The sequence below is a fragment of the Mytilus trossulus genome, chromosome 1 (assembly GCF_036588685.1).
Source record: "Mytilus trossulus isolate FHL-02 chromosome 1, PNRI_Mtr1.1.1.hap1, whole genome shotgun sequence".
NCBI classification, from domain to species: domain Eukaryota; kingdom Metazoa; phylum Mollusca; class Bivalvia; order Mytilida; family Mytilidae; genus Mytilus; species Mytilus trossulus.
This window is the reverse complement of record NC_086373.1, coordinates 3,662,760-3,682,897: the sequence shown is the minus strand read 5'-3', so window position 1 is coordinate 3,682,897 and position 20,138 is coordinate 3,662,760. Positions and strand designations below refer to the sequence as shown.

The 20,138-nt window shown below is 31.8% G+C and overlaps 1 protein-coding gene across 1 annotated transcript; it reads right to left on the bottom strand.

Annotated features, from left to right (window-relative positions):
* Window positions 1-6,000: 6,000 nt before the first annotated feature.
* LOC134699001 (uncharacterized) lies at window positions 6,001-18,679 on the bottom strand. Its single transcript, XM_063560693.1, has 5 exons — window positions 18,588-18,679; window positions 16,587-16,786; window positions 14,552-14,902; window positions 11,465-11,548; window positions 6,001-6,209 (listed from the first exon to the last, which is right to left on the bottom strand). The coding sequence occupies exons 1-5, from the start codon at window positions 18,677-18,679 to the stop codon at window positions 6,001-6,003; spliced, it is 936 nt and encodes a 311-aa protein (XP_063416763.1).
* Window positions 18,680-20,138: the final 1,459 nt, after the last annotated feature.

Here is a 20,138-nt window from a genome sequence, read left to right as displayed (position 1 = left end):
TAAGGTTGCTGTCCCGAAATTGGTAATTTTAAGGAAATTTTGCTGTTTTGGGTTATTATCTTGAATATTATTATAGATAGAGATAAACTGTAAACAGCAATAATGTACAGCAATTTAAGACTCAAAAATAAGTCAAAATGACTAAAAATGAAAAAAGACAAACAGAAAAACAATAGTACAATTGTAAATTAATGGAAGGTATTTGTTGTTATATTTTGTGGTTTATATGTTATAATGTACTATTATAATATTTATTAAGTATTCCCTGTCTTCAGTGTGATTTCGTTTATTTGTATTGTATTCTTGCGTGTCACGTAATTTTCTCATTTGTGCTTGAATTCTAACATTGCCATATCAGCGACATGTTTGGCTAGTCATAAAGCCAGGTTCAACCCCCCATTTTTCTTAGATTTGTCCTGTGTCAAGTCAGAATGACAGTTGCTATCAAAGAGTCAGTTTTATGTATGTTGGCGATTGTATTTGTAGCAGTTCAGTGTTTTAATTAACCCCCTAAGAAGTTATTGTCCTATATAATCAATTGTTAAATTTAGAAAAATCTGCATATAAATTTTGTGTTACTATACCTTCCTTTTGAAAAGTAATTATTTGAACAAAAAAGTTGGACGATTAACTGACAAATAAACACACCAGAAAGATTTATTGAAAAAAAGGACAAACGTTCATAAAAAATAAATAGACGTTGTGGGTATGGAACGCAACGAGTTTAGAACATAACTGGAGCCACTATTACATCAAGAATGCAGGTCCCATTTTTTAGTGTAGTAAGTTTTGTTAAATCTTTTGTTTTCTAAGAAGTGTTTTGTGGATTGCTGTTTTTCTTCTCCTCGCTTTCCTTTTTGGTCATTATGTAATATGACTGATGATTTTGATTAGAGTCTAAGACCCTTGTTATCTTTCCTCTCTCTTGATTATGGAATATGTAATTCGTATAAACATTTTCATTTTTATAATTTATCACATTATACTCAACAGCTAGTGCCGCAATACTGGGTGTGATCTAAGTGAGAGTGATCCAGGATTACTACGTACACGATCATTTGTCTTAATAGGCATGCCGAAGTGTTGTTATTATAGAGTCCACAATGCCGCATTTGCTAAGATTTGGGATTCAGTTCTTGTTCATTTGAAGAAAGCATACCAATGGGACAGTCAAACTCATAAATCTAAAATAAACTGACAACGCCATGGCTAAAAATGAATAAAAAAAACCCAAACAGACAAACAATAGTACACATGACACAACATAGAAAACTAAAGAACAAACAACACGAACCCCACCAAAAATTAGGGGTGATATCAGATGCTCAGGAAGGGTAAGCAGATCCTGCTTCAAATGTGGCATCTGTCGTGTTGCTTATGTGATAAAATCATTCTTGTCAGTTTTCCATTCAGGTGTAGGCCAATTATTTCAGTAGGTAACACAGACCGTTAACACAGCTTGCATATGGCATCTTAGTAATGTCCTAAGATGTAAATTAATAAAAACAAAATCCAAACTTTAAGGAAAGTAAAAACGGAAAGTCCCTAATTGAATGACAAAATCAAAAGCTTAAACACATTTTGTTCTAATAAGGTGCTCATATATGTTTGAAGTAAAAAAGAGTATGGTCCAATTGAAAAGAGTCAATTAAATAAATCAATTGTTCATCAAGATTATAAAAAGTATACATATAAAACACAATTGAAAATCTTGAAGTGGTTGTAAATAAACTCATCATAGATACCAGGACTAAATTTAGTATATACACCAGACGCGCGTTTCGTCTACAAAAGACTCATCAGTGACGCTCGAATCCAAAAAAGTTAAAAAGGCAAAAAAAAAAGTACAAAGTTAAAGAGCATTGAGAACCAAAATTCCTACAAGTTTTGCCAAATACAGCTAAGGTAATCTATGCCTGAGGTAGAAAAGCCTTAGTATTTCAAAAAATTCCCAAACTTGTAATATGCGTCAATATCAAGAAAAAAAACAAGCTACGAAGCGAACAAAACAAAAATAATACGCTATAAATTTCACGCGACCGAAGCGCTTTTCTATAGTTAGCTTCATCAGCAACGCTGAAAACCGAAAACTAAAAAGCTAAGGATGTATGCAAACTGATATTTGCTGTAGTATTCTTAATATCATTTTCACTCGGATGTAAAAGATTATAACACCAGTCGAAGTTACCGAAAGACAGATCAATAACAACAAAACAGAGATATCATCTTCGATGATTTTGTTTTTCTTTAGAAAATAAGCTTTTCGTTGCCGTTGCAAGAAATTTCTATCTACAATGTTTGTAACAAGGTCATGTTTAATAAGAACTGGCAATCGATAGTTACTATTTTTTTTAATATTGATTAAGATTTTATAGCTGTTTGTTTTGTCCACACATCGTTGTCAATATAATGGAATTTGATGCGACTGGCATACAAGTAAGAGGTTTAGTTAGCTAGAAATCCAGATTTTATCCACCATTTTCTATTTAAGAAAATGTCTTTACCAAGTCAGGAATATTACAGGTGTTATCCATTCCTTTAATGTATTTGAGTTTTTGATTTGGTTATTTGATTAGGGACTTTCCGTTTTGAAATCCTAAGAGATCAGTATTTTTGAGATTTGACGTTTCTCCTACAAATTGCTTAACAATCACCTGTCAAATTGTTAAAACAAATTTGAAGAAATAAAACACAGCATCTGTTTTTCGATTTTTACAGGTTTGATGTTAAGCTTGGGTGTAATTTCGATACTCATCATTTAAGAATTTTCGGTCGTTTGGGAACAGGATTGAAACCAATATTTTTATTATTCAGTTTGAGCTGGGAGCAGTATATATAATAAAGTTAATATATATCATATATGTTCTTGGTCTGAGTTTAAAATTAATTTTTATTAAACTACATAGAAAATAAGGACAAACATAAACAAACAAATTATGTTAAGATTTGTCTGTTTATAAATTTAACGTTAAACAGATGTAATTTGAAAACCTTACGTTAGAAATTCCCCACAATAAACTATGCACGTTTATACCAAAAACCTGACAATCAACGCTTAAAACAGAATCACCAACAATATAAAAATAAAAATAAAATAAAAAAAGGCAAGCCACAAAGGTTAACGTCAGTTGTTTTCATTTGTTAAAGTTTTTTGCCTTAAAAATTTAGTGGTATAAATATAAAATAATGAAAGAAATAATATCTAGTGTGAAAAATCATTCATTTCATATAAATGGTAAGTAAAGGAGACCCTAACGTCTAGTTCTCTTCAATCAACTCAAACAAGCAGACTCTACTGAGCAGATATCGTCTGCTTTTCAATTTGAATCCAAACCGGGTTCTGTTTGTCACTAACTCTTACATTAAGATATGTTTTGATGATGTACGACTGTTTTACTTGCCAGCGACAAAAAGTATCTATAAAATTCAATAATTTAAATTTATCATTTACACGTGAATCATCAATGCTGTTGATCTTGTAAACAGGCATAATGCACATAGCACATATTCATCTAAAATGTTCGTCATGAAAAAAGATTCATAACAATATGGATAAAGATCAGTAGAAATTTAATAGTTTGCTAATATTTTGAAGAGTGTGTTTTCATTGTTATGATCATACATTTAAAATATTTTATGGCAAACGTGCCGTGAAAAAAAACGCTGTTTTTATAAAATGATACCGAAAATCTTTTTTAATAAATTATTTTAATTGTATAATGAAAATCAACAACTCACCAAGCCTTATATTTTAGAGTTTGAAAATCTCAAATAAAAAAATAGTGATGTATTTATGTAAAATTTATTTATCATAAATGAAATAGAATTAATGTAATTTGAATGATACTGTACTAATAAAAATACGATTAATCATACCCCTAAGCATTGAACTAACTAGTATATATTTATAATTGAACATCTTGTGAGCCTCATGTGTTTTCTATATCTAAATACATATTTACATACAACAGACTACTTTGTTAAAATGAATTTTGAAACACAGCATTAGTTGTCCTTTTCTTTCTTTTTTTATATTTCAGCTTTACATGAGAAACTCTACGCAACAATCTAAGACCCGTGGCTGTAGTAACATTTTGTATTTAAATGAACTTACCTATGTGTAACTGTAGATAATATCGTTACCCTAAATCTTCTTACTATCACATATTTCGTTAAAGCTACAACAAATTGGGTTGGATTGTAAGTTTGGCGCCGCAAAAATAGGATATCACATCGTACTTTTTACTTTTTTCATTTGAACATACTCATTATTTGAAGGTAATCAATAAAACACATGATACTGTCTTGAATTTTACTTTTATGAGTACTATGTTTATAATTTACATTTTTTTTTTTTTTTATAAATCTGAATATAACTAAATAGCTTTAGTTCTATGTCCTCTCGATAAAATGTCAGGATTATTTTTGTATTGCACGTTTTCATCCTTTTCTCATGTTGTTGATGATGTCTTTGCAGTTTGCACTAAATCCATTGGATGTGTATTGGTTGATACTTCATTCTGTGGGCAAATGATTTATTTATTAGGTGTTATTGGCTGTCATTTGTTTCTTTTGTAATTTTTTTTGTTATGAATTTCGCCGTTCGTTTTTCTTGTTTCACTTGTTTCACTTGTTTTCCATGTCGGAACCTTTTATGGCCGACTATACGATATGTAACTTTCTCATTATTGAAGGCAACATTAGTTAACCGATGTTCAAAACTAACAAATCGAGTAAAAATCATACCAATAATACCACATTCCATTAAAACTCTACTGAAAATATGTTTTTTCTTATTATAAATTGAGTACATTCTCTAAAGTAATAAAACTGTATAGGATAATATAAGACACACCTCAATATCAAAACCCGTATAATAAATTGATTGTTTGCTTAAGGTATACTTACCGATTATAAGGCACGATACCTAAATGTCATTCAGTCAGATTTTAAGCAGTAATATACATTTCAACGAGGACATTTATGCTAAAGTTTGGCTCTATAAAGTTAACATGTCATAAGTCACAGTTAATAACATTCTTTAAAGTCTCAGTTTTAACGTTTAAACTATCCTGGAAACTGTTAATTACTTTACTTTTGTTTAATTTCTCCAAAATATTGGACATTATGATAAATACATATTTATGATTATTTTCTCTATTAACAGAACACATATTTTCTTTTGTTAAAATATACTAAATGATATAATGTTAACTTTTGAAATATTTAAACCACAATGTACAAAAGTCACCTTTCTAGCTAACTTAGCTAGGTTCACCGGTAACAAGAAACAATTAAATGATTATATGAATGAACATATTGATGAATTATGAGTTAAAGCTGCATGTAAATCATACCCTATATCTATTTATGTAAAGCATATGCTATATCAATTCATGTAAAACATATGATATATCTATTCATGTAAGGCATATGCTATATCTATTCATGTAAGGCATATGCTATATCTATTCATGTATAGCATATTCTATCTCTATTCATATAAAACAGATGCTAAATCTATTTATGTAAAGCATATGCTATATATAATCATGTAAAGCAAAGCTATATCTATTTAGGTAAAGCATATGCTATATCTATTCATATAAACACATGCTAAATCTATTCATTTAAGAATGACATAAAAGGACAAGATTGCAGAACAAATACTTAGTTGTGTATGTCGTATTTATAATAGGTAAAAAAATCGTTCAATTCGTCCTGCTGTCGAGAGTTGATATATCATTGTGGCAGATTTCTTAGTGATTGTAAAATAAAATAATCAATTTCAAAATTAGTGTAATGTTTTAAATTTGTAGATTTGGAAAATAATGAAACACACATGTATAACTATCAGACATTATGGATATTACAATATAAATACAAAACATGGATACTTGTCTTGAAGTAAGATAACAAAAACAAACTCGAACGAAATCAACTATTTTTGTTTTGCAAGTACAATATATATTTAATTTCCAGATCAGGACAACTTTAATCTTAGATATACGTACCGGAAATTCCTATATAATGACTTTCTCTTGTAGTTCTTGTAATTAGTGCAATTGATGTTTGCTTATGTGTTACATTGACATATGGTCTAGTTGTTTTTTGCGGCAAATCTGTAGTTGTGCTGATTTTCTGTGCATTTATTTTTGTAGTTATACCTGGAAGTATTGTTGATACGGTACAACTTGTACCAATTGTTCCTATAAAATGTAATAATAAGCCATTGCTGAACGGGTATGCGAAAACATACTGAAGCAACGATCCGAACTGTAACCATAAACGAGCTTTTCTGACTATGAGGTAAGGGCTTTGGTTATTGTTGAAAGCCGTATGGACCGGTGACCTATAGTTGTTGATTTCTTTGTCATTTTTTTCTTTTTTTGTGGAGATACTAAATTTTCTAAATTTTAAATTAAAGTTCATTCTTAAGATAGCAAAATTTGAAATTTTTCACTCCTTTCAAAATATTTTCATCAAATGACAAAAATTGAAAAGTATATATATTTAGCGGTATATACAGTGAAATAAATTAGGCATTAAGCTTAAATCCTAGGCAATAAGCTAATGCCTAGTCATTTAGTTATTACCTGAAATTTTCAGCAGTAAGCTTATTTCCTGTAATCTGATGGATGATGATTATTCACCCTTTTGCCGAACATAATTTTAGGCAATAAGTAAACAACTTTGAAATTTATGCATATTTGGTGATTTATTCTTGATATAAAGTCGTTTCTTAATATATTTCGTATATTACATGTATAGATACATTTATTTGACAGATCTTCAAATTAAGTAAGTGTATTAAAAAAAAAATAGCAGTTAAAAACAGAATTAACTCATACATTTTTCATGTTTTTGTGTTATTACAAAATATATAAAAGATTTAAAAAAAAAGTGATTGTATCCAATTAAAAAAGGGGGATATTCTATAAAATTATTATAATATTTATTTGAAAATTTGTACACTTCACTAGTCGAGCTTGTTTGAACAAGTCAAAAGTAGACAAAATTAAGATATGATTTTTGGCTCACTCTATTTTCCAATCTTTTTTTATTTGAGTACAAAATTTTCAGTGTTAACAGTTCCACAACTCGTCATCATAAAATGATTGTAACACAAATTTCTATCAAGTTCCAATCTTTTTTTATTTGAGTTAGAAAATTTTCATTGTTAACAGTTCCACAACTTGTCATCATAAAATGATTGTAATACAAATTTCTATCAAGTTCCAATCTTTTTTTATTTAAGTTAGAAAATTTTCACTGTTAACAGTTCCACAACTTGTCATCATAAAATGATTGTAACACACATTTCTATCATGTTCCAATCTTTTTTTATTTGAGTTTACATATTTTAAGAAATTATTATTTGATGCGTTTTAATAATGTGAATATAACGGAATTTGATAAGACTGTCATTAAAGTGAGAGGATTAGCGCTATAGAACCAGGTTTAACCTAATACAATGAAAGTCCCAACTATGTTTTGGCTTCCGAAGCTACACAAAACCCCTTACAAATATAGATTTATTTCGTCTTCAAGCCATTGTTCAACTACTAAATTGTCTATTCTTCTTACCAGCACACTTGGTACAATTAAAAACCTTATAATAAATTGTTCAAATAAGGCCTTCGAAAATAGTGGAATAAATTACTTTTAGAGTGTCAAGAACTCGTTGGAAGTACTTGATAAATTGCATGCTTATATTGGTGATTTTGAATCTGTTCAAAGTTTAAATTTTTCTACCCTGTATACCACATTGCCTCACATTCTTATTAAGAAAAAATTCACACACCTAATTAAATGGGCATTCAAAAAATCAGAATGTGAATATATAAGTTCAAACTCTTTTAGGTCATTTTTTAGTAGCAATAAACAAAAAAACTATGTTAATTGGACATGCTTTGATACTATATATGCCTTGAATTTTTACTAGATAACATTTTTGTTCGCTTTGGGGATTCCGTATATCGTCAGATTATCGGAATTCCAATGGGGACTAACTGTGCACCACTTATTGCGGATATCTTTTTGTATTGTTATGAGTTACAATTTATGACAAAAATAAGCAAAGACCAATCAAAACAACATCTGATAAACAAATTTAATAATACTTTTAGATATCTGGATGATATTTTGGCTCTCAATAATGACGACTTCAGAATGTATATTAATGAAATTTATCCTGCTGAACTTACTTTAAATAAGGCTAATAGTAATGATGACCACTGCCCTTTCCTCGATCTTGATATCTATATCACTAACGGAAAGCTGAATACTAAAATGTATGATAAAAGGGATGATTTTTCATTTCCTATTGTTAATTATCCGTTTTTAGATGGTGACGTTCCCTTGTCACCATCTTACGGTGTTTATATATCTCAACTTGTACGATTCGCTCGTGTATGCAACAATGTTTTAGATTTTAACGAGAGAAATTTATGTATTACTGAAAAATTATTACACCAGGGTTTTCGATATCACAAACTAGTCAAAACATTTACTCAATTTTATCATCGGTATAAAGACATCATTCGTAAATATAGCTCAACATGCAGACTTCTTATACGTTCAGGTATTTCACATCCATTTTTTATGCAAATATTCTTTATAAAGAACAAAGGTGTCAGTATTCACCTCAGAAACTTACAAAACCTCTGAATAGACTTATAAAGAAGGGATATAATTACGATACTGTTGTCAAGTCATTAAAGATTGCATATTTTGGCGTTAATATTGAGTCACTGATAAAGTCTTTGCGTCGGAACTAAACACATTTATTCTAAAAACAGTTGTTGGCATGACACGGGTTATATTCTTCTCATATATGTTATGATGGTATGATACTAAACCCCTAACGGGAAGGATTGTGCCTGATGTTCATATGATGAAATCATAATCTTTCAGTCAGTTTAATTGAAGTCTGGAGCTGGCATGTCAGTTAACTGCTAGTAGTCTGTTGTTATTTATGTATTATTGTCATTTTGTTTATTTTCTTTGGTTACATCTTCTGACATCAGACTCGGACTTCTCTTGAACTGAATTTTAATGTGCGTATTGTTATGCGTTTACTTTTCTACATTGGTTAGAGGTATAGGGGAGGGTTGAGATCTCACAAACATGTTTAACCCCGCCGCATTTTTGCGCCTGTCCCAAGTCAGGAGCCTCTGGCCTTTGTTAGTCTTGTATTATTTTAATTTTAGTTTCTTGTGTACAATTTGGAAATTAGTATGGCGTTCATTATCACTGAACTAGTATATATTTGTTAAGGGGCCAGCTGAAGGACGCCTCCGGGTGCGGGAATTTCTCGCTACATTGAAGACCTGTTGGTGACCTTCTGCTGTTGTTTTTTTATTTGGTCGGGTTGTTGTCTCTTTGACACATTCCCCATTTCCATTCTCAATTTTATTAACCTACCATTTTCTACATTTGAAAATGCCTGTACCAAGTCAGGAATAAGAGAGTTCTTGTCCATTCGTTTTTGATGCGTTTTGTTATTTAATTTTGCCATGTGATTATGGACTTTCCGAATTGATTTTCCTTTAAGTTCAGTTTTTTTGTGATTTTACTTTTTAATATAAATAACATATTTTATTAGTGATTTGATTTCTGGTCTCTTGCGAAGAGTAGTCTAATTGGCGATCATTGCACATCTTTTCTTTTATATTAAAGATAAAACTGGGACCTGTAGTTTGGCATCGGTAAAATTCTATTTATTTTTGCTCATATTCAAACGTATGTTAATTTCGGCAATAAAATATAATAGTAGAAGTACTCAGTATATATATACGTGTAATGTCGATTGAGAACGGGTGCAGCGAAATGGTTATAGTCTCCTGTTATGCATGGATACCTCGCTATTAGAATCAACATTCAGGCAAACTGTCACAATCGTAACTTGAAGATAATAATCAAATTTACTGATTGAACGATTATTCTGGTATTTTAAGATCTGAGACTGAGAAAACATTGTTGCATTAGATAACCAATTCATGATAACGACCGTAAATTAATATTGATCGTTTTAAGTCGTTCCTTTCTATAATGTTGCTTTGTAGCTTTTGTGTAAGTGGAATGCGGGTTATTGGTCAGGGCATCATCAATATATCAGATACTGAAATATTATTTTAAAAAAAACCGTTTTTTTCTCATTCATTTGTAGATGGTTTTGTTTGAATTCTGTTTCATATGATTACCAAACATAATCCCAGTCATAGATTACCTTAGCCGTATTTGGCACAACTTTTTTGAATTTCGATCCTCAATGCTTTTCAACTTTGTACTTAATTGGCATTATATCTATTTCGATATGAGCGTCACTGATGAGTCTTATGTAGACGAAACGCGCGTCTGGCGTACTAAATTTTAATACTAGTACCTTTGATAACTATAATCAACCGACAGTCACAAAGCGCAAAAAACACAAAGATAGCTCGATCCTCCCCAAAACCGTTGACGATCTAAGATGCTACTCCCGAATGATAACCAGAAGCTTCTCTAGCATATATCGTGCTGCTCATGTAAGAACAGATTAGGGGGGAATTCTCATTCGATTATGTCACGTTTGAGTAAAACAGGAAGGGATTGTGGTTACGACAAATTGAAACATATCTATCGCATCTTTACACTTGGGATCTGCGTACTACTCCGGAAAACCCGGTTATGGTGGGGTTCGTGCAAGCTTTTTTTTGTATACTGTTGTTTCAGTTATCATCCTTTACCTTATATCGCATGACATTGTCAGTTTATTTTTGACTTATGAATTTGAAGTCTCCTTGATATTTTTCGTAACTATATAAAAATGGGCAACCAAATCGCGAAGGCGTCCTTCAATTTTTTGAAGGGATGACTTTAACTTCATCACTTGGAGCTCTTGGTAAAAAAGCTTCCTGGTAATCGGAATTTCTCTATCAAGACAATTATAACTTTAAAATTACAATATTGAAAAAGATAAAACTTTAAATTGTTAAAGCAAGTATAGGCAATTGCTTACCTGCAACTTATTATTTCATTTTCATTTAGACAAAAAAAAATGAATATGCGAAGTTAAAAAAACCAGATTGTTGTTTCAAATAAATTATAAAATTAGTTATCAAATATAACAGGCTTATACTAGTAATTCGATACGGCAGACGAGCGTTTCGTTTTCATAAGACTCATGAGCAAAACAAATATAAAAAATCCCAAAATTACAAAAAGTTGTGCCCAATACGCATACGGCTAAGGTAAACTACGTCTGGCCTTGAAGTCATTAAATTTTCAAGTCAGTGTTTTGTACTCATACTAAAAAATATAACCAATCAAAATGCTGGATTTGATGTTTCGAGCATGAATTTTCATTGTTCCGAGCACTAAGCAAAGTTTATGAATTCAACCCCTATGATAAGAAATTCCTTACTAATTCGAATAATTTATACTGTGGCAAACAGTACATTTATTAGTTATAATACATTACCATCATTGCAACAGCAGTAATAGTTCTGTTTACTCTTTCCATATCTCACACATGTTCCTTTAAAATCACATCCATCAAAATATGCTGTAATAACACAAACATATTATATTGAAATAGACATGTACATTTCATATATTTTATAGGCTGCAAGAGCTTTTGATTGTGTTATCTATGTTATTTAAAACATATTTGATGTAATAAAGTAATAATACCTATATCTCTCTCAAACTCTCATAATGCTGATTACTCGACAATTAATGCTTGCTCTAATCACTTTTATTTGGATATATATTTGATATAAAGAAAAGACAAGCTATAACCTTGACATCTTCAATAATTGTAAACGACAAACGTGGATCAATATTAGACTTGCTGGATTAATAACCCATCAAATATTTTTAAAAAAATGGATGAAATTCAGCGGGTAGACTTAAAAAAAAAATTTGTTCAAGTTGTGCACCTTAGTTCCTGCAGGTAAAATATATTAAAAGTATGACAGCCATAGTAAAATGATATTAGTTATCAAATGTACTAGTATAATTTAGTACGCCAGACGCGTTTACATAAGACTTATCAGTGACTTTCATATAAAAAATATTAAAAAGCCAAAACAAGTACAAAGTTGGAGAACAATTTGAATCCAAAGTTCCAAAAAGTTGTGCAATACGGGTAATTGATATTCATGTCTACGCCGAAATGTTGACTATTGGGCTGGTGATACCTTCGGTGACGAAACGTCCACCAGCAGTGGCATCGACCCACTGGTGTTAATAGTTATCAAATACCTAGATCATTATTTAGTACGCCAGAAGCACGTTTACATAAGACTTATCAGTGACGCTCATATCAAATATTTTACAGCAAAACCAGTACAAAGTTGGAACGCAATAAGAATCCAAAGTTCCAAACAGTTGTGCCATATACGGCTAATGATACCTATGCCTGGGATAAAAAAATCTTTAGTTTTCCGACAAATTCAAAGACAAAAACTGCAAGCGCACGAATAAAGAAATAATGGAGACATGTGCATTCCGAAAAAGTAATAAAGTCAGACAAGTTACAAACATTTTCGTCAAAAAAGCTCGAAACATTAGAAACAAAAGTTTCAAATCCCTGAGGAAAAATTGACCAATGGCGAATTTAGCTTCTAGGTCCATTTTGGTCATAACTCATTTCATCTGTCATCTTGTGCTTGTCATGCTTATTATATTCATTACTTTAGCTACCATCCGTATCCTTTTGATGAGTACTAATTCACCTAATTTGTCTGTATGCTTGAGCTGTTTTTAAGGCCCAGTCTGTTGATTGAGGTTCGAAATCCAACTATGTCTCAGCCTTTTTATAAATATGTTTATCAATATTTGTAATTCACGTTTACCCTCACTTCGATCAAGCAACATTATTCTTGCAACACTTTTAGAAATTTTGGTACTCAATGCTCTTCAACTTCGTACTTTATGTGGACTTTTTAACTTTTTTTGATTAAACGTCACTGGTCATTGATTGGTCACTTTTTAGATGAAACGCGTCTGGCGTAAATACAAAATTTAATTTGTATCAATGAAGGACTTATTGTCGGATAGTCTGAATAAACACTGCCAAGTCTCATTTTCTAAATATGTGTCAATAATGTCAGCCAATTTACAGACTTGTACGTAGCTTTTGTATTGTCGAAATACGCATCTGGTGCAAGAAAATTGGTACCGTTAATTTTATTACTACCACTGGGTCGATGCCTCTGCTAGTGGACTATTAGTCCCCGAGGGTATCACCAGGTCAGTAGCCAGAACTTCGGTACTGGCATGAAAATACGGATGATTTGTGTTATCAAAATTTGCTGTTACAAAAGTTTTATAAATTATTATAAATTAAGGGATGTATCTCCCTCATGCAAAGCTCTGATTCCTTTCACGGATTTGGCTATACTTTTTGGACCTTTTGGATTATAGCTCTTCATCTTTTATATGAGCTTCGGATTTCAAATATTTTGGCCACGAGCATCACTGACGAGACATGTATTGTCGAAATGCGCATCTGGTGCAAGAAAATTGGTACCGTTAATTTTATTTTATTTTCACTACTCGGACAGTTGAAAATACAAGTTTCGGACTTAAATATATCTATCGTGTGGATGCAAGGTATACTTTTCTAAATGTTTATAATCTAGATATTATGGTTTTTGATCTTCATATTCAGAAATAACATAAGTATTTACTCGAGCTTGTAGCTTTAAGGTGTAATACCACCAAATTATAATATGTCACATCCGGTTGTATACGAAAATAGGTACAAAACAAACTTCCCTTGAATTTGACAGTTGTAGGTAACTAATCCTACATTTCATTGCAATAAAACATGTCTGTGTCATAAACATATTTATTGTGTAATTCAAATCACCATAATTTTTTTTATTTGGGGTTTCTGTAGAATATTTTGTAAACTAGAGGTTACATGGTTACTAAACACAGATTAAATAAGGGGATAATTTGACTGGTTTACTTCTAGTGATGGTTATTTTCTTATATGCAATGAAATGATATGTTAATTTTTTTCTATAGTACTGATTATGATAAAACTTTACTCATACCAAACTCATGAGATGAATTCTGCACATTTTTTTGAAAAGTGCAAATTCAACAAAGACTTATCGGGGGAAAATCAATGGTGGTATTGCACCTTAGGGGGATAAAAAGACAAACATGAACCAACGACCATTTTTTCTTCATATGAAATATTTTTACTACGATACATCAGAGCATTTGGACTTCCTTTTTAAAACCACATAACAAGTATTGTTTTAGTTATATAAAAAACTAGAAAAAATAATTGAAAACTACTTGAAATTTGTATGGTGAGACACAGTTTGGTGGGTGTTTCCTAAACTGCTTTTATGCACTGATAGTTTGCATTAGTTTCTTCCATATAGAAAAAAGTTCAACCAACAACCAGACTTTGTTTTGGTTTTGTAGCACTCAACTAAATGTTAAAATGGTTGTGTATGCTGATTATGATACTGCAGTCTTCGTTGAAAACACATTAAAAAAAGATGAAAGAAAGTAAAATAACAATTGATAATAATTATGATACCTATTTTCAAACTCAGAGGATCAACAATACAGGTTAGTTTTCCACCATCTGCTTTGTATAAAGATAATTGTCCAATCATACCGGATGAGCTTATTTCTCTGGTTTCTAAGACAATCTTTGTTAAATTATGACTTTCATATAATAGTGATGTCTCCTCTTGTAATGATAATACCTTACTCCACATTGAATATGTCCCAGAAACTTGGACTGTTATGTTTCTAAAGGAAAGAGTTGCATCAATAGTCAGTGTGTCTTTAGGTTTGGTAGCATTCAAGAATAATGGGTAGTTGTGTTGTTTATTGTCGCAGGAATACAATCCTTCCCATTCACTCGATGAAAACTCTGTTTTATCTGTAGAGTCAATAAGAAGAAAAGATATAAATTACATAATATTACAAAGAAATGGTATAGAACGAAAACACACACAAAAGAGATTCATCAGACTAGTTATCAGTATATGTTTTAAACTCACCTGTTACTATACACATCGCCATTTTATCTATAGGAATGATATTAATAATTATATGAACACGAATGCGTTCTGCAGTGTTCCCCAAAAACATTAATTCAGCCAAATTGAAATTTATACCTTTGTGGACAATTAAAAACATTCCATTTAGTTTAGATCTTTAGATTTTAATCAATGTAACCATTGAATAATAAAACAAAACTAAAAAAGTATAATTTGAACTTGTTTCTCAAACGTGACATCTGTGAGTTACATGTTTCATCGGTTTAACTTATCATGAGCAACGGTTGATTGCAAGTAGAAGACCAAATTTACTTAAACTTACAAACCATCTAATATCAGTCGAGATTTTGTAGGAGTTTGTGTCGCTGAGTCCTTGGTTCTATCTTTTTTTTCATTTTTCGTATACATCATGACATTGTCAGTTCTACACCCCTTTATGAGCTTTAAATGTCCCCTTTGGTATCTTCCATCTTTGTAAATTTACAGCTTGATCTTTTAGTTACTCGTGTTTTGATAGTTTAAATAAACGAGAGTGAACTGATTTTGTCTATTTCTAACTGACTTAATGATTTTAAAGAAACCGTAAAACAAACATTGTCTTTTTCAGTTAAATTCCATGTATAAAAAAACAGGTAAATATAATGAGTTAGGCAAGCAATAAGCCTTGCAAGTTTTGTTTTGTGAGTGGAATTATGTTAGGGCTTGTTTTAACTTTCATAACTCGTCATTACTATCTTTTTTAAAATGCTATGCAGATATGACTAGGGGAAAAAGTAATTAAACTCATCAAAGACACCAGGATTGAAATGTTATATTAACGCCAGACGCACGTTTCGTCTACAAAATAACTGATCTTAGATACCAGGATTGAAATTTTATACATACGCCAGATGCGCGTCTCGTCTACAAAAGACTCATCAGTGACGTCCGAATAAAACAAATGTTAAAAAGGCCAAATAAAGAACGAAGTTGAAGAGCATTGATGACCGAAAACTCCTAAACGTTTTGCCAAATACAGCTAAGGTAATATATTGCCGAGGTAGAAAGCCCTCGTATTTAAAAAAAAATCGATGTTTTGTTGACAGTTAATTTTCAAGACTCATCACTGACGCTAAAATTAAATAATGTTAAAAAGGGTAATTAAAGTACGAAGCTGAAGACCATTTAGGACCAAATATTACTAAACGTTTTGCAAAAGGCTAAGGTAATCTATTCCTGAGGTAGAAAACCCTTATTATTTAAAAAAAAAAACAAAGTTTTGTTAACAGTTAATTAATAATTTTGAACATATCAATAATAATTCATGTCAGTACAAAAGAGGTGACTTCTGGGCTTTGCACCACTGATGCAATAAAGCTGGTATTATTCATACATGCATTATTACTTTACATATCATGGGAAAATATAATCTGATGGATTCAAGAGTGAACAACAAATATATAGGAAAAGAAAGAAAGAAATATATATAAGTAAGAACTGCGGTTTTACGCAATAAACAGTTGATAGAAAAAGTAGATCTCACACATTATCAGAAGTTCAACACAGTTCCTAAAGTCAACTTACTTGTGTAAACACTACAGTCGACATCACTGCCTGGAACCTGTTCTGTACAGTCTGTTCCCCTCCATCCATTCAGACATATCTTGTTCCCCTGATGGTTACATGTGTAATGACCATCACATTTGTTTGTAGGCACACATTTGATGGCACAATCACTTCCATAATACTGTGGATCACAGAAGACTAAAAGGGCAAACCTCAAACTGTAAAATAAAACATTATAAAATACAAAAGATGTGATTCATTTTTGCCGAGCTATCTTATTAAAAAGTACCTTATATCTCTTATTTCATATATGATCATATATATATTTGTTAATAACCATTATCAGATATTGAATTTCTTCTGATGCTGACTTTTATGGGCACATGTCATTCTCAATAAACATACACGACGTATTTATGAAGTTGACTAAGGATCGTATTCACATCGTATCATACTTTGCATGAAGTTTGTTTTTCTTTATGCCCGCGTCATACTGTCCCGATTTTTACGCCGATGGCAACACGATTATGAAAAATTTCAAAATCGGGACTGATCGTATCCAGATCGGGCTATTCGTAGTGCCATCTCTAACCATCGTAGAACCATCGACAACGTTTTCCAGCCTTCGGGGACAGCTTTGGGAAGGGTTCTCAATTTTTTAACATGTTAAAAAATCCCCGAAGGGACGTCCGATGTTGAGGGTTCGTATTGAGTTCGTATCGCAATGTCACCGGGAATGCATCTTTGAACATCGTATTCCATTCGTGTTTCCGTCGTTTCCATCGGGCAGTTTTGACATTACGATGTCTACACGAATGAATCACGAAGCTACCCGAAGGTCTTAGAATGGCAACACGACTTCGTAAAGACCTCGTAATCCCGTCGTGTTGCCATCAAAAATAAAAGTACGAAGGCGACAAGATGGAACTACGACGGCAATAAATCCAGCTAAATGTCAGTTATTTTTTTGCGCTAAAATACATGTAAAGTGCCATGCGCAATATGCACTGGTCAGTCTAATACGACAGTTAAGAAAGACGTTCACAAAACATGGGGCTCATATCATATGATTCTATGAGAACAAGAAAGGCGACAGCGTTGTTTCTATTAATTCAAATGGAACAAGAAGAGCAGTTATTACAGGCTCAAAATTTACATTTACAAGTAAAATATTATTTTTTGTCATTTTTTCATATCAAGTAACATAATGAAAATCATAAACGCGCCTCGTTACACCAACAATGCAGGTACACGTATATAGGGAAACCCACTTTTTCTTCATTATTCTGATTCTTTATGTATCGTCTGAGTTATTGTCACACGAATGTTTACTCCATAACCTTTTTGTTTTCTATGTGTGATATTTTGCCGCATTTGTTGCTTTCCCCACATCCTAATTTTTTATATATTATTATGAAGCGCTCTTTTTGAATATAAGGGATCAACGAACCCATTAACTTACCTTCAAGATAGATCAGTAAATATGGGCATAATTATGGGTGATTATTCAGACTAGTGCATACATTTTACAGTTCAAACAAGGCAATGCCGAGCGTGGCATCCCCTCGTATGTAACATATTGGGGACAAATATGGACACTATATTTGTATATGACACATGCAGAAAATGGTAAATTGAATATGCATATTTGATACATAAACTATTTTTTTATAGAAATCAACCAAAACATTCAGTAACTTGAAATACCTTTAATATTGTCTTTAGAACATGCAGGTCAACAAATGAGCAACTAATTTCCTGTGTATTATGCTAGTTCAAGGAGAAAAAAAGTCCATCTGCATGACCTTGACCTTTAGCTTTGAACGTAAAAAATGTCAGATAATTACAAGGAGGAACAATATACCAAATGTGGTTAAAATCTTTTGAAGCATATTGGTTTTAGAGTGTCCACAAGGGTGATATTGCCTTGTATTACCACTGCCACTGTGACCTTGACCTTTGAACTTTAAAGTCAATAGCGCTTAAGATGTTCTTAACGAGTAACACCGTAAGCTGTACACGACGTCTTTTAGACATCGTTTGGCCATCGCGCCAACACCGTAATCCACCGTATAGCCTTCGTAATCTATGGTGTAGCCTTCGTGATCCATCGTGTAGGCTTCGGCTGAGAAATGAAGCTTGAATACCCGTCTTCGGTTAACCTTCGTATGTTCATCTTTTGCTATCGTATATAATTTCGGCACCATCGTATAGACTTCGTCATTCATCGTACTTACGTCGGTCACTTTTTGGTATATAAACGAGATCGGGACCAACTTCGTACGAACTTACAATTTTCGCATTCGGGTGTCCATCGTATATAAAAATCGGGCAGTCGCACACATCACACATCACACAGTGTGGCGCGGGTATTATGATTTCCATATCATGATTCTAGCTTGAGATAAAAAAAAAAGTATTGCTAGTATTTTAGGACGCATAGTAATTAACCGTATTTTTTCCTTAGAATGTACGACTTCATGAACTATTATCATTTGTACTCTATTTTGCCTTTTAAACATTTTTTTATTCGAGTGTCACTGATGAGCCTTTTTTAGACGAAACGCCATCTGGCGTAAATATAAAATTTTGATCTTGGTATCTATGATAAGTTAACGTTCTATATAGCAACATCCAGTATTTCCTGCATACAGAATATATATCTCCATATTCTATGGATTGCCTTCTTATCAAACTTTTCCCCGATAAAGGGTTTGTCCTTTAAAGGAAGCAATTTACCAAGATTTCAAATTTTTGATGTTGAAATCATACCATCGTAAATCTGCTTAACCTCATCGACCACATGAGATCACCGCAGGTTTTTGGTGAGGTTCGTGTTGCTCAGTCTTTAGTTTTCTACGTTGTGTTTTATGTACTATTGTTTGTCTATTTTGTTTTATAGCCATGGAGTTGTGTGTTTATTTTCGACAAATAAGTTTGGCTTTCATATAATAAAATTAACGGTATCAATTTTCTTGCACCAGATACGCATTTCGACAAAAGATGATGCTCGTGGCCAAAATATTTGCAATCCAAAGCTTATATAAAAGATGAAGAGTCTCAAAATATTTTAAACTAGGCTGAAATCATTAAATGATACAATAATTTAATATCTTCAGTTTTTGAATTTTTCATTGGGTCAACTACTATTGGTTATTAATAATAATGGCTGGTTTTTTTTTTTAATATTCTTATTAACAGACAGTGACATATATAAAGACTAACTTCATACGATCAAACATGACTTAACCAGCTCCACGATTTAACAATTGGCTTAACAGAACCTAGATCCCTAATCACCTTGTAGGATTATTACTTCTTGTACCAATAAGATTGAAGGTATCTGCCGTAGTGCTGGTCTGATTGAATCCTGCGTTTGTTGAATTATATGTAACATAGAAATCATCAATTAAGACATTTCTTTTGTCAACTGTATTAGTGTCCAATACCTCAATCTTGATAGATGCTTCTCCCTGAAATGAATTTGTATTCATATAACAGAGTTCGAATATCGTCCTCGTTGAACATATTTTATCTATACAAGGCATCTTATTTTATATTTCTGAAGGG

Coding starts and splice junctions, on each gene's coding strand:
- LOC134699001 (XM_063560693.1), bottom strand. CDS start 18,679: ATGGATCACGAAGGCTACACCATAGATTACGAAGGCTATACGGTGGAT. Junction 16,787..18,587: donor CGATGTCTAAAAGACGTCGT/GTACAGCTTACG, acceptor TTTATTTTACAG/TTTGAGGTTTGCCCTTTTAG. Junction 6,210..11,464: donor TTACTGCTGTTGCAATGATG/GTAATGTATTAT, acceptor TACATTTTATAG/GAACAATTGGTACAAGTTGT.